Source organism: Grampus griseus (genome assembly GCF_964374135.1).
Source record: "Grampus griseus genome assembly, chromosome: 1".
In the NCBI taxonomy this organism is placed as follows: Eukaryota; Metazoa; Chordata; class Mammalia; order Artiodactyla; family Delphinidae; genus Grampus; species Grampus griseus.
The window spans coordinates 76,381,127-76,394,249 of record NC_139017.1 but is presented as its reverse complement, the minus strand read 5'-3'; the positions used below and the strand labels follow the sequence as shown (position 1 = coordinate 76,394,249).

At 40.6% G+C, this 13,123-nt stretch overlaps 1 protein-coding gene across 3 annotated transcripts in view; it reads right to left on the bottom strand.

Annotated features, from left to right (window-relative positions):
• Positions 1 to 1,035: 1,035 nt before the first annotated feature.
• Positions 1,036 to 13,123, bottom strand: part of RNF115 (ring finger protein 115) — a 60,551-nt gene continuing 48,463 nt past the window's right edge. For all 3 annotated transcript variants that reach the window (XM_082648935.1, XM_082648936.1, XM_082648937.1), the window contains 5 exons: positions 8,401 to 8,451; positions 7,153 to 7,225; positions 6,124 to 6,217; positions 3,486 to 3,601; positions 1,036 to 2,284 (listed from right to left, as the gene is read on the bottom strand). In XM_082648935.1, coding sequence (XP_082505061.1) covers positions 2,153 to 2,284; positions 3,486 to 3,601; positions 6,124 to 6,217; positions 7,153 to 7,225; positions 8,401 to 8,451 — 466 coding nt within the window. In that variant the 3' untranslated portion in view covers positions 1,036 to 2,152. The remainder of the gene's footprint in view (positions 2,285 to 3,485; positions 3,602 to 6,123; positions 6,218 to 7,152; positions 7,226 to 8,400; positions 8,452 to 13,123) is intronic.

The following is a 13,123-nucleotide window of genomic DNA, read 5'->3' as shown; positions in this document are numbered from 1 at the left end:
CACACACACACACACACACACACACACACACACACACACCTTACTGGTTCTGTTTCTCTGGAGAACCCTGACTAATACACTACCTAAATTAACCTGGAAGTCTGAGATGCCTCCTATTCTAGGAAGAAACACTACAGATTCATTAAGTAGGAGGGGTCTCAGAAACAGCAAACAGATTTATGCACTCTATCTAAAAGCACAAAAAAAGTGAAGAAAATTTCAGATAACTTAAGACTGATGCGATTTGCTCTTCCGTATATTGAAAAGTTAAATCCCTGTCCAGCACTTTGTTTGCATCCTTTTGTAAAGCTACTCAGATTCTTTCTAGTTCTCTAGTGTTAAGTAAAAATACACCTGCCTGTTCTGGCATCTCCAGACACTAACAAGCAGACAAAAACTTCCAGGCTGGCATCATTTTTCTGAGACAGTTGATATTGTTCCACTTGAAAACTACAATGTGCTCCAACTTCAGCCTAGCCATTCTCCATCTAAGTAATGGCCATTAAATATTCACAATATACCTCCCACGTCCCCTCAGCCTCATCACCCCTCACCATTCAAAACCAGTGTGTATTTCTGGGCTACATTTCAATAGCCATAGTAAATAGTTCACATTCTCCAAAGAAACAATCTCTACATAGGATAACACAAATATGAGAAAACATCTTTTATTCTCTCTGGGCCCAACCTGAATCATAACTTATGGTCACAATTTTTAGAGGTAGGCTATTAAATTAAACTCTCCCACTTTCTCTCTTCCCTCTCCTACTCCTCTGTCCTCTACTAAATTACAAAGATATCTCTAACCCCATCCCTCACCCCCAAAACCAGTGTACAACAAGTCAACAAAAACCGAGGAAAGACTCCTAGCCAAGAGAGACTCACCAAAGAGCAGCCTTCTTGTTCTGATCATTCCAAACTATGACGGGCTGATATGACCATACCACTGTTGCCCCTCTGTCACCCTTTTTGGTGCACCAACAGTGGTTACATGTCCCCATCATTTATTTTTGAGACTTTGAAGTTCCAACAACATTCTTAATCTTCTTCATTTATTCAACTTTAAACACTTAAATGCGCCAAAGAGCATGTGCATGTGCATGGGACACTGTTAGGCTGAAAAAAGAAGGCCTACATCTCCTAGGCCAAGTTGTTTGGGCATGATCACAATAATCAGTATGACTCCAAGTACAGACAGAACCAAGCAAACAGAAAGGTTTCAGAGATGATAAATGGGCTTAAAAAATTAAAATGGGACAACATAAAATCTCAATTCCTGAAGACCAGTGAATTACAAAAAACAATGACTTAGCTGTAGAAGCAGTAATGAAGTAATTCTATTTCTGTGAGGGAAATTATTTTAAGGTCCCCAGGATAAACAATGAGTTGAGGATCACTAAAAAACCTCGGAACCAAAGATTTCAAACATCTGTCCTTCTGTGCCTGTATGCTGCCCAACTCATTCCCAAAAAGGCTAAGACATGTCAGGTTGGTTTCTGCAGAAGCTGCATCTTGTGAAGTAGTCTTTAAAAATAAAAATGAGAAAACCAAAGAATACAATGATAAGCCACTTTCTCCTTCCCACTGTAATTTTTCTTTGATTTGCTCTCTGAAAATTTAAAAAAAACAAGAATCATTAGTGTCTCAGATTCTTGAATTAATCTGATCTCACTTCATGGCTAATGTGGCCAAAAGTAGATGCTTTTGTACAACTAAAACAGAAGGACTTTATATCAGCAGGACTTTAGGGCTCTGGTTCCACTGTATTTAGTGTAAAGTACACTTATGATAGGGTGGAGGCTGGAGAAAGAGGTGGAAACATCCATCACAAGGTAACATGACAGATAGCAGGACCCTAGCTAGACTTTAAGGAACTGATTCTATTCTGGCAGGGGAAACCCACATAATTAAGTTTCGCACTTACAAAATTATCGCTCTGAATTCAAGAATGAGAGGCATTTGGTTGTAGATACAATTCCATCTGTAGATACTAACTTTAAATTTAGAGAAGAAAAACACTCAATGAATTAATGTTATGGGTTGGGGTTTCTTAGGTGATTCCTAAATTCACCTACGACTTTTTTGTTTTGATACAATTAACAGCTGTGATAAGAGGTCTACCATAGCCCTGGCTCAGAGGCGGTCTTTAGTTTCAGAAAGTCCATCGGTCATGTAGCTGGCTGTCACTGCTAAATCTGTTGCTTGCAGAGGACCCAGAGGTCTGGGTTTGCTGAGTAGAGTCCTCACCATTTAAGCTCTTCCTACATACAGGACATGCGTCGTGCTGAAACAGAAAGATATCAGTCTACATGAACAGCCTGACCCGAAAGCTGGAAGAACTAAACACTTAAGAAACCCTGAGAGTTAGCAGGTAGAAAAACCAAAAGGGCATGAATTCTCACGTAGTGCACGCTGGGCTCCATGTGTAACACCAGGACATCGCCCAAACAGAATTTCAACAGAACTGACAGAGAATTCTAGGCAGCAACTTAACAATAGCTAACACATATCACCAAGCAGAACTAACTAGAAACAATGACCTGAGATGGTCTAGAGCAGGGGTCAGCAAACTTTTCCTGTAAAGGAAAAGGTAGTAAATATTTTAGTCATTGCAGGCCACACCACCTATGTTGCAACTACTCAACTCTGCTGATGTAGCACAAAAGTAGCCATAGACAATTTGTAAACAAATGGGCAAGGCTGTGTTCCAATAAAACTGCATTTACAAAAATAGGTGGCAGGACACAGGGACCTGCAGGCTGTAGTCTGCTAACCCCTGGTCAGAGAAGTTCCAAACAGATTAATAATCTAAAACACAGGAATGGTGCTACTAGGAGTTAGCCAGGGACTAAAATCTGATCTGCCTGGCTCTCTATTAACTGTTTGGTTTTTTTGTTTGTTTTTTAAAAATTTTTTATTGGAGTATAGTTGCTTTACAATGTTATGTTAGTTTCTACCGTACAGCAAAGTGAATCAGCTACACGTATACATATATCTCCTTTTTTGGATTTCCTTCACGTTTAGGTCACCGCAGAGCACCGAAGAGAGTTCCCTGTGCTATACAGTAGGCTCTCATTAGTTATCTATTTTATACATAGTATCAATAGTGTATACATGTCAATCCCAATCTACCAATTCATCCCACCCCTCCCTTTCCCCCTTGGTATCCTTACGTTTGTTCTCTGCGTCTGTGCCTCTATTTTTGCTTTGTAAATAAGATCGTCTATACCAATTTTTTCAGATTCCACATATATGCGTTAATACACGATATTTGTTTTTCTCTTTCTGACTTACTTCACTCTGTGTGACAGACTCTATGCCGTCTGTACAAATGACCCAATTTCGTTCCTTTTTATTGCTGAGTAATATTCCATTGTATATATGTACCAATTAACTGTTAACTACATCCTTACTGTGAACCATCCCCCCAAGAAGATATGACTGGCACAGTTGCCCCATCACAGGTGAGAGCTGTCTGTACTTACCAGTTCTAACCACGGCACAATACAACTGCTGTGAAAGAAGTGGTTGCAGGGTAACTGCCGGACTTCCTCTTCAACTGTGTAATCCTCTTTGCATACTGGACACTCTAAACCCTTATCTGTTGGAGGAGGAAACGCCTTTTAAAATAAACAAGCAAAAAGAAGGAAGAAAAAAACTAGCCCAATGTCTTTAACAGCCAAAGGAATACACAAAGTAAAGACAAAGTGCACCCAAGGTGAAGGCAGATAGGAAGCATGAATTTTATTTCAAACTGGGGATAGAGGTGGTAGTAGACAGGGTTATGAGAAGGAGGACTGATTAATGGGTCTGTTCCAATAAGGCCCAGACAGGAACTATATAAGGCCTACTTTTCAATGTAAAGAGTTGGAAGAACTGGGGCTTAGATTATCTTTTAAGTGAAACAGGAAAAACATCTTCCCAAGTGTGTGAAAGCCTTCTGGCAGTTTCTACTTAGGAAACACTGGCAATCTGTCCACCACAACCAAAGAACTCATCTCGGCAATCTTGGCTGCTCCCATTCAGTGTCTCAAGCCACTTTTACCCTACTACTTTCTAAATTACACATCCTATTTCATCATGGTTACCCTAAAGCCTCTTTTACAAGCTGTTCATTAAAAGCTGTACCAGGAGATAGTGCTACAGAACTGCAAGGCCCAAGGGTAGCTCAGGCTCTAAGTCCAGAGACAGGAAGCCCTCTTCTCAGAGAAAATGGCTACAAACTGAACAGGGGATACCAGGCAGTAAATTCCAAGTTTCCCAAGTTTGGCTAGTAATACCAGCTAGTCTATCTCTTCAGTAGCTGGGCTATGTATGTTACATGCTCCACAGTACTCAAGGCATTTGGAGTAAAATACCACTTAACAGATTCACTCCTTCCTCTCCATTCCCATCACCTGAGCCCTAATTTTAGCTTCTACTTCTCATGCCTACTCTACTGTAACAGCCTCCCATGTAGCATCCCTGACTCCAGGCCTTCCAGATATATCCTATATTTTGCTACCAGCTAATTTTCCCTAATATCAGCTTCAGAGCAATTCCCAGCTCATCTTCACTTGGATTCTCAGCTGGTACCTCAAAATCAACAAATTCAAAATTAAAAACATCACATCACCTCCTTACCCAAACCAGAGCCGGCTCACAATTCCCCCATCCCTGATGTCAGCACCACCTCTGTGGTTATAGAGTTGCAAAATCTTAGAATCATCTTTCACCCTTTCCCCTCCTTTATCCCATTACGCAATCAGTGATAAAAGGCTTTCTTCGATCTGAGTCTACCCCTTCCTTTCTGTTAGCATTGCCACCGTCACCTGAACCCCATCAGGATGCTGCAACAGCCCCTTAAATCTCTGTTTCTGCTTCCTCCCTCTTTCAATCTTTTTTTTTTTTAATGATTGCTTTTTAAATTTATTTATTTATCTACTTTTGGCTGTGTTGGGTCTTCGTTGCTGCACGTGGGCTTCTCTAGTTGCATTGAGTGGGGGCTACTCTTTGCTGCAGTTCGTGGGCTTGTCACTGCGGTGTCTTCTACTGTTGCAGAGCATGGGCTCTAGGCACAGGCTTCAGTAGTTGCAGCACGCGGGCTCAGTAGTTGTGGCTCACAGGCTCTAGAGTGCAGGCTAAGTAGTTGTGGCTCACGGGCTCTAGAGTGCAGGCTCAGTAGTTGTGGCACACGGGCTTAGTTGTTCCGCGGCATGTGGGATCTTCCCAGACCAGGGCTCGAACCTGTGGTCCCCTGCACTGGCAGGTGGATTCTTAACCGCTGCGCCACCCTTCCCATCTATTTTAGACACTACCCTCCAAACTAATCTTCCCTAAAGACCACTTAAATTCCCTCATTCCTCCATTTGTGGACCTACAAAACTTACCTACTACCTAAACTATCCAGCCCTAACTACTCTGCCAGTTTCAGGGTCCTCTACAACAAGGCCCCACCCTTCCTATCCAGTCATACCTCTCACTACTCCCCAAATCAGATTCTATTTCAGGTCTAATGAGGTTACACTCCTTATACCTGATCCAGACACCATGTCCATGCTGACATTCTTCACTGGTTCATACTTTTCCATATATAGAATAATCTCTCTAATATGGCCCATCCTGTCTTTGAAATCTTCTGACTCTAAACTGGAATTTATGGGGAAAGAAACTCCAGTCCAAAATAATGTCCCTTATCACTAAGTTCTTTTAGTGCTTATAAATAAAATAATGTCTATGTCTAATGTACCTGAGTACAGGGTAGATGTGAAACAAATGCCTAGCCTCCCATTTTTTCTCTTCCTTTTCTCCCAAAGTCAGTATCATCTGCTCAACCACTTTTTATACTATTGTCTAATCATTTGGTAAGTTTTGCTTCCCCTGGTAAGTTCTTCAAGAAATCAAGTCTTCTATACCTTTGTACCTCTTTATTTCCTGCCTGGCATCTAGAAAACCAACATGGTAATTGCTCAGGAATTACCTGTTGACTAACCCTAATGAAGGGGTAGGTACCTTCCATACCTGGCACCCAGGTATAAATTTTAGGAGTGCTACAGCTTCACTTGAAGATCTTTAGTACAGGAAATGGCTCAGATTCTGAACAGAGATAACAAGATGACAAAATACGTATGAAAATGAACCTACCAACTTGTTCCTGAGTTACTGTCACTGTTGGAAGAGATGTGATCTTTTCCTTATCAGCTGGGGGAGGCCCTGTGTTTTCCAGTTGTCCTAAAAGCTACAAAAAAAGAAAAAAGAAAAAGAAGAAGTGGTAGACATCTAACTATCCCTAGGGAGGGAGCTGTTCCAGCTGAGAACAGTGCAGATATTAAAAATGTTAGTTGCTCTTACTTCTGCAAGGCTATGAGAGGCTTGGGTTTTCCCTTTCCTGCTGCCAGAACACTCATGATTGCTTTACAATTTCAGAGTGACCTTAGTATAAGCCCACAGACAGATCCATCATTGCAGGGCCCACCTCTGGGCATAAAGCAACTTCGGAGACAGCAAAAGGGCTGTGATGTCACGAATAAAACTACAGCGTAACAAAACGTAATAATTAACCAGTTCAAAAACTTCATTTTGCTGAAAGGAAGAAAAGGGTCTGAGTATGGAAAATAGCACAAAGTAAGCCAAGAAATAGGTTAATTACTGCCTACAAGAAGACTTAGATATAAACAACATGCTTTCTATTCTCAGCAATCCACAAGGGAAATGAAAAACCAATTAAATTAAAATAAACATAAACAAGTGGAAGCAATTATACATAGCATGGGAATACCTTTTTCTCTGCTTCCTTCCCCTACTTTGTTCCATCTAGCAGAAATCCCTGCTTCAACATATGAGGAGACCCTTCTTTTTTGTGAAGTACTTGTTAATAGGATCCTCATAGGACTGAACAAGAGGCCAAAAATATAAAATATTGTTTGTTACAGAAGTCTTTTCTTCCTTTGGAGTTGAAGCTATCTTCTAGAAAGTCCCTAGGACCAAGAAAGTACATAGATGCTGAGCTAAACCCATAAACCATCTATCCCTTTAGTAAAATGGAAACCCACAAGCTCAAACTATTAGGGAAAGCAGAGTGACTGCCGTTTCAGAAAGTAGCAGAAGGAAAGCAGGAAGCCTGTGGAACCATGAGACACACTGAACAGACACCCTCAAAAGGCAGCTCCTCACCTGAGTTACAATGGCATCAAGCCCTGTCTGACCCCAGGCATAGTCCCCAGGGTTGGAGTGCAGCATCCCGCTCCTATACATGAGATGAGACACAGAGCATTAGATGGAGTGACCAGGCTCCGCCTTACACCACAGAAAGATTGGCAGAGGAATCCTGTTCTCTCTCAGAGCTGGAAAGTCACCAGTTCTCTAGAATCAAGTGGCAAAGAATTTCTCAATAATTTCAAGGTCAAACAGATTAACCAGAGGCAGTCTCTCATTCTCTAGGAATTTTTGCTTAACTGTATACAACATAAAATGTGAAGCTACCTAAAATACCACATGACAAACCAGAGCAAAAAGAGTGACTCATTGCCTGTTGGTTAAGAAAAGTTTGTCTTCTCTGTGCCCATTTAACTTAAACATAGATGGAGCTGCTTTTTAAGGAGAGTTTTCCCTTCGTGATCAGCGAAAGTCAACAGCAGACTTCCCTCATTCTAAGACTCGGCCTTTGGTCCTGGACAATGAGGAGCTTTCACGTAGAGAAGCAGCCACAGCAGTGTCTCTGAATCACAACTTAGAGGAATCACAAAAGGGACTTGGCAGCACCTCTTTCTGGAGCTGTTGGTGTACTAGCCTGGATGACAGATATCCAGACTCTGGCTGGAACACGTTTAAAGAAACTAGAGGCTGGAAAATAGGGTAACTGTGTGGAAGGACTGAGGTCCCTTTGAGCAAAGAAGCCTTCTGGGGCAGAGTCAGAAATGGCAAATAACTGTCCAGACAAGAGGAAATTCCATCTTTAACCCGTACCGTACATGTCACTCTGATACTCTTATTTCTTCTGAAAAACCTTCTTACTTAAAAAAAAGGAAGTTAAGCAGTATCTTTTCAATTTCAGAAATTCTTAAGGAATAAAATCTTCCCATATGATCTACAGGAGAAACACACAAATCAGATATCAAGCCTGGTAGGGACCATCTCATTCCCCACCTCAACACAACCCTCACACCTGAATATGAATGGAATCAGACACACCCAGTACCCAGACATCCTGTGGGACCAGGATAGCCCTCATGAGCCTGAATTATAATGAATAAGTTCTGATTAAGTTTGGGCTCAGCAGACAATGGCAGTCTTTAACAGCCTGCCAATTACACCTATATACTCACCTATACAGCTCTTTCTTTCTCACTATGGCACAGATACTACCATACCTAAAATGATGCTACTGCAGGAGAGTAAGACAGAAGGCAATTAATTACTTACCAAGAAAATGGGGATCCAGGAATGAATCCTGCAATGATTTGTTGTAGTACTCTGTTGAAGGGAAAAAATTAGATAAGAGAACAGACTAATGAAAGTACTCTATAGATATCCATGGCTGACTAATCACCAACTCCTTCCCCAAAACACAATGGCTTTTCACTGACTATTATACAATAGAGAGCACCAGAAATCAGTCCACTACATGGTAGAGTGCTACTCTGCTATTATGGCTGTCTTCCTGAGCTCTGCTACTTTATGTATTAATAGATTTTTATGCATTAAGCTGGAAAGGAATCTGATTGTGTGGTTAGTTTTCAAACTATGATTCTTGGATACTTGGCAGCAAAATGAGAGGCTGAAAGGGATGCTAAGCCAGGGAGATTCTGGACCCACCTCCCTACAACAAGGGTAGTTCCATTTTTATGTGTTATGCACATTGTGCAAGATACTATTTAAAGGGCCCTTTTGTAAAAGTTCAACAATAGCTAACTATACTATGTGTTTGTTTTAAAATATATTCACAAGTTATTTTATACTCCTCCTCTGGGTGTAGGTTGGACTTAATGACTTACTTTTTTTTTCCTGAGGTATAACTGACATATAACATTATATGATTTTTTTTCAGGTGTACAACACAATGATTTGATGTTTGTATATAATGCAAAGGATCACCACAATAAGACTAATTAGCATTCATTACCACACATAGTTATAAAATTTTACTTTCTTGTGATGAGAACTTTTAAGATCTACTCTCTTAGCAACTTTCAAATATGCAATACAGTATTAAAATGATAATACTGTAATGAACTATAGTATCTCATTGTGGGTTTGATTTGCACTTCCCTGATGATAGAGTCACCGTGCTATACATTATATCCCCATTATTTATTTTATAACTGAAAGTTTGTCCCTTTTGACCCCTTTCATCCATTTCACCCACCCCCCAACCCCTGCCTCTGGCAATTCACCAATCTATTCTCTATATCTGTGAACTCGGGTACCGAATTCTTTTTTTTAGATTCCACATATAAGATCATACAGTATTTGTCTTTCTCTTTGTCTCATCTATTTCACTTAGCATAATGCCCTCAAGGTCCATCCACGTTGTTGCAAATGGCAAGATTTCATTCTTTTTCACGGCTGAATAACATTCCACTGTATATATGTACCACAATTTCTTCACCCATTCATCCATCAGTGGACCCTTAGGTTGTTTCCATGTCTTGGCTATGGTAAACAATGCTGCAATGAACAGGGGGATGCATATATCTTTTCAAATTTGTGTTTTTGGTTTCTTCAGATGAATATCCAGAAGTGGAATTGCTGGATCACAAGGTAGTTCTATTTTTAATTTTTTGAGGAACCTCCATATTGTTTTCCATAGTGGCTACACCAATTTACATTCCTACCAACAGTGAACAAGGGTTTCATTTCCTTTTCTCCACATCCTTATCAACACTTGTTATTTCTTGCTTTTTGATAATAGCCATTCTAACAGGTATGAGGTGATATCTCATTGTGGTTTTGATTTATATTTCTCTGATGATTAGTGATGTTGAGCATTTATTCATGTGCCTGTTGGCCAACTGTAATGTCTTCTTTGGAAAAATGTCTATTCAAGTCCTCTGCACATTTTTAAATTGGGTTGTTTGTTTTTGTTGCTGTTGAGTTGCATGAGTTCTTTGTATATTTTGGATATTAACCGCTTGTTGGATACAGCATTTGCAAATATCTCCTCCCATTCAGTAGGTTTCCTTTTCATTTTGATTTCCTTTGCCATGCAGAAACTTTTTATGGTTTGATGTAGTCCCACTTGTTCATTTTTACTTTTGTTGCCTCTGCTTTTGGAGTCATCCAAAAAAATCATGACCAAGACTGATGTCTTAGAGTTTACTGCCTGTTTTCTTATAGGGATTTTATGGTTTCAGGTCTTATGTTCAAGTCTTTAATCCATTTTGAGTTAATTTTTGTGTATAGTGTAAGACAGTGGTCCAGTTTCATTCTTTTGCCTGTGGCTGTCCAGTTTTTCCAACACCGTTTATTAAAGAGACTGTCCTTTCTCCACTGTATAATCTTGGCTCCTTTGTCATAAATTAATTGACCATATATGCAAAGGTTTATTTCTGGACCCTCTATTCTAGTCCATTGATTTAGGTGTCTGTTTTTATGCCAGTACCATACTGTGACTTACTTATTAACAACAGAATATGGTGGGATAACTGTGACTTCCAAGGCTAGTTCATAAAAGGCACCGTGGCTTCCTCCTTGCAGCCTCTCTTGGATTACTTTCTCTGGGACAGTGCCATATCAAGCAGTCCTGTGCAAAGGCCCACATGGTAAAGAACTGAGGCCTCCTGACAAGAGCCAGAACAAACCTGCCAGACGTTGAGTAACTCCCAGTTGATTCTTCAGATAACTACAGCAATGGCCAATGTCTTGACTGTAAGCTCATGAGACCCTGGGCCAGAGCCACCCAGCTAAGCTGCTCCCAAATTCCTGGCCCACTGAACCTATGAGATAATAAATATCTGTTGTTTAAGCCTCTAAGTTCTGGGGTAATTTGTTATACAGCAATAGATAGCTAATACAGATTTTGATACCTAGAAGTGAGTACTGCTGTAACAAAAACCTAAAATGTGGGAGTAGCTTTGGAACACAGCAGAGGGCAGAGTTGGAAGGACTTTGAGGACAGAGTGAGTAAAAGTTTGAAGAGCCTTTAAGAAATTGTAGAAGCATGATGGCTTTTGAGGAAGTTATAGGTGAGTACTTAAGGGAAAGTGAGAAAAATCTTTTTGGAAATGGGAGGGAAAGGGATCCTTGTTATGTAGTGACAAAAGCTGTTGCCTGACATAACATGGAAAGTAGAAGTTGTGGCTCATGAATGGGGTGATAATGTAGCTAACAAGATTTCCAGAGTGTTGAAGGTTCCTTTTGACTTCTTCTTGCTGCATTAAAATGCAAGAGAAGAGGAATAAATTAAAGGAAGAATAGTTAAAAAGGAGTTAAGACTAGATAATTCTGAAAATTCCTGGCCTCTCCAGATGGCAAATGATACTAAAATTAAGAAATGGCTTTAAAAAAAAAGAAAGAAATGGTTTCTGAGCAAAGATAAAATCATGGGCATTGCCAAGAAAATGGTTAAAGAGGAAGCCAAGAGTGTGGCTATAAAAATTCTTTGTTAAGACCTCAGAAAGAGGGGCTTCCCTGGTGGCGCAGTGGTTGAGAATCCGCCTGCCAATGCAGGGAACACGGGTTTGATCCCTGGTCCGGGAAGATCCACATGCCGCGGAGCAACTAAGCCCGTGCGCCACAACCACTGAGCCGGTGCTCTAGAGACCGCAAGCCACAACTACTGAGCCCACACGCCACGACTACTGAAGCCCGTGTGCCTAGAGCCTGTGCTCCGCAACAAGAGAAGCCACTGCACTGAGAAGCCTGCGCACGGCAACGAAGAGTAGCCCCCACTTGCCGCAACTAGAGAAAGCCCGTGCGCAGCAACGAAGACCCAATGCAGCCAAAAATAAATAAATTTAAAAAAAAAAGAAAAGACCTCAGAAAGTTCACATAGTGCCTAGAGAGCTATTCAATTAAACAACTGAGCTTCTAAGAAGCTTAAATGTGTTGTATTAGTTTCCTAGGGCTGCCGTAACAAATTCCCACAAACTGGGTAGCTTAAAACAACAGGAATTTATTCTCTCACAGTTTTGGAAGTCAGAAATCTGAAACTGAGATGCTGTTAGGGTTAGTTTCTTCTGGAGTCTCTAAGAGAGAATCTATTCCATGCCTCTCTCCCAGCTTCTGGTGGTTTCCAGCAATCCTTGCTGTTTCTTAGCTTGGCGACACATTATTCCAATCTCTGCCTCGGTCGTCAAACGGCTTTCTTCTCTGTGTCTTCTGTATCCAAATTTCTCTCTTCTTATAAAAACACCATTGGATTAGGGGCCACTCTAACCCAATATGATCTCATCTTATTTTGATTACATGTATAAAAGATTTTATTTCCAAATAAGGTCACATTCACAGGTACTGGAAGTTAGGACTTGAACATTTCTTTGGGGGTGGGGGGGATATAATTCTATCCCACTACAAGTATTGTCCTTCAGCAATCCCAGCAGAAGCCCAAGGTAAAAAAGAGATTATATAAAAAAGATTTGTGGACGTAAGTTTTGTTAATGGCATGAATCTCAATAATAGTAAAAAGAAACACTGCCAGCTTAAACTGAAAGGTACAGAGGCAGTACAAAATGAAAAGAGACCCTTTGGGCCCTCAAAATTCTACTGGCAAGAAGCAGGCTAAGAAAACTATGAAGTTGCAAATCTGGACTACTTTTTATGGAAAAGAATGACTCATAGGGTGGAATCAAGAGCCAGGAAGGAGGAAACAAGAGCTACAGAGAAGCATTCCTGGGTAGAAGTAGAACTAAGTCCTAATCAAGGAACGTCCAACACTTATCCAGACAAACATTAAAATAGCTACGCATCAGTGACTTCTTTGTGCCTTTCATCTTCTCCCTTTTTAAACAGAAATCTCTATACCTCTTTATTATACGCCTGTCCCATCACTATATGTTGGGTATATATGAGGGGTAGAAAACTTGCCTCTTTGGTTTATAGATCTCCACATCAAAAGGAATTATGTCTGAGGAACTACACGCAAAGAGCCTCATCCACACTTGGACTTAAGTAAATGACAACCACCTGGATTTCAAGTTGATGCTGT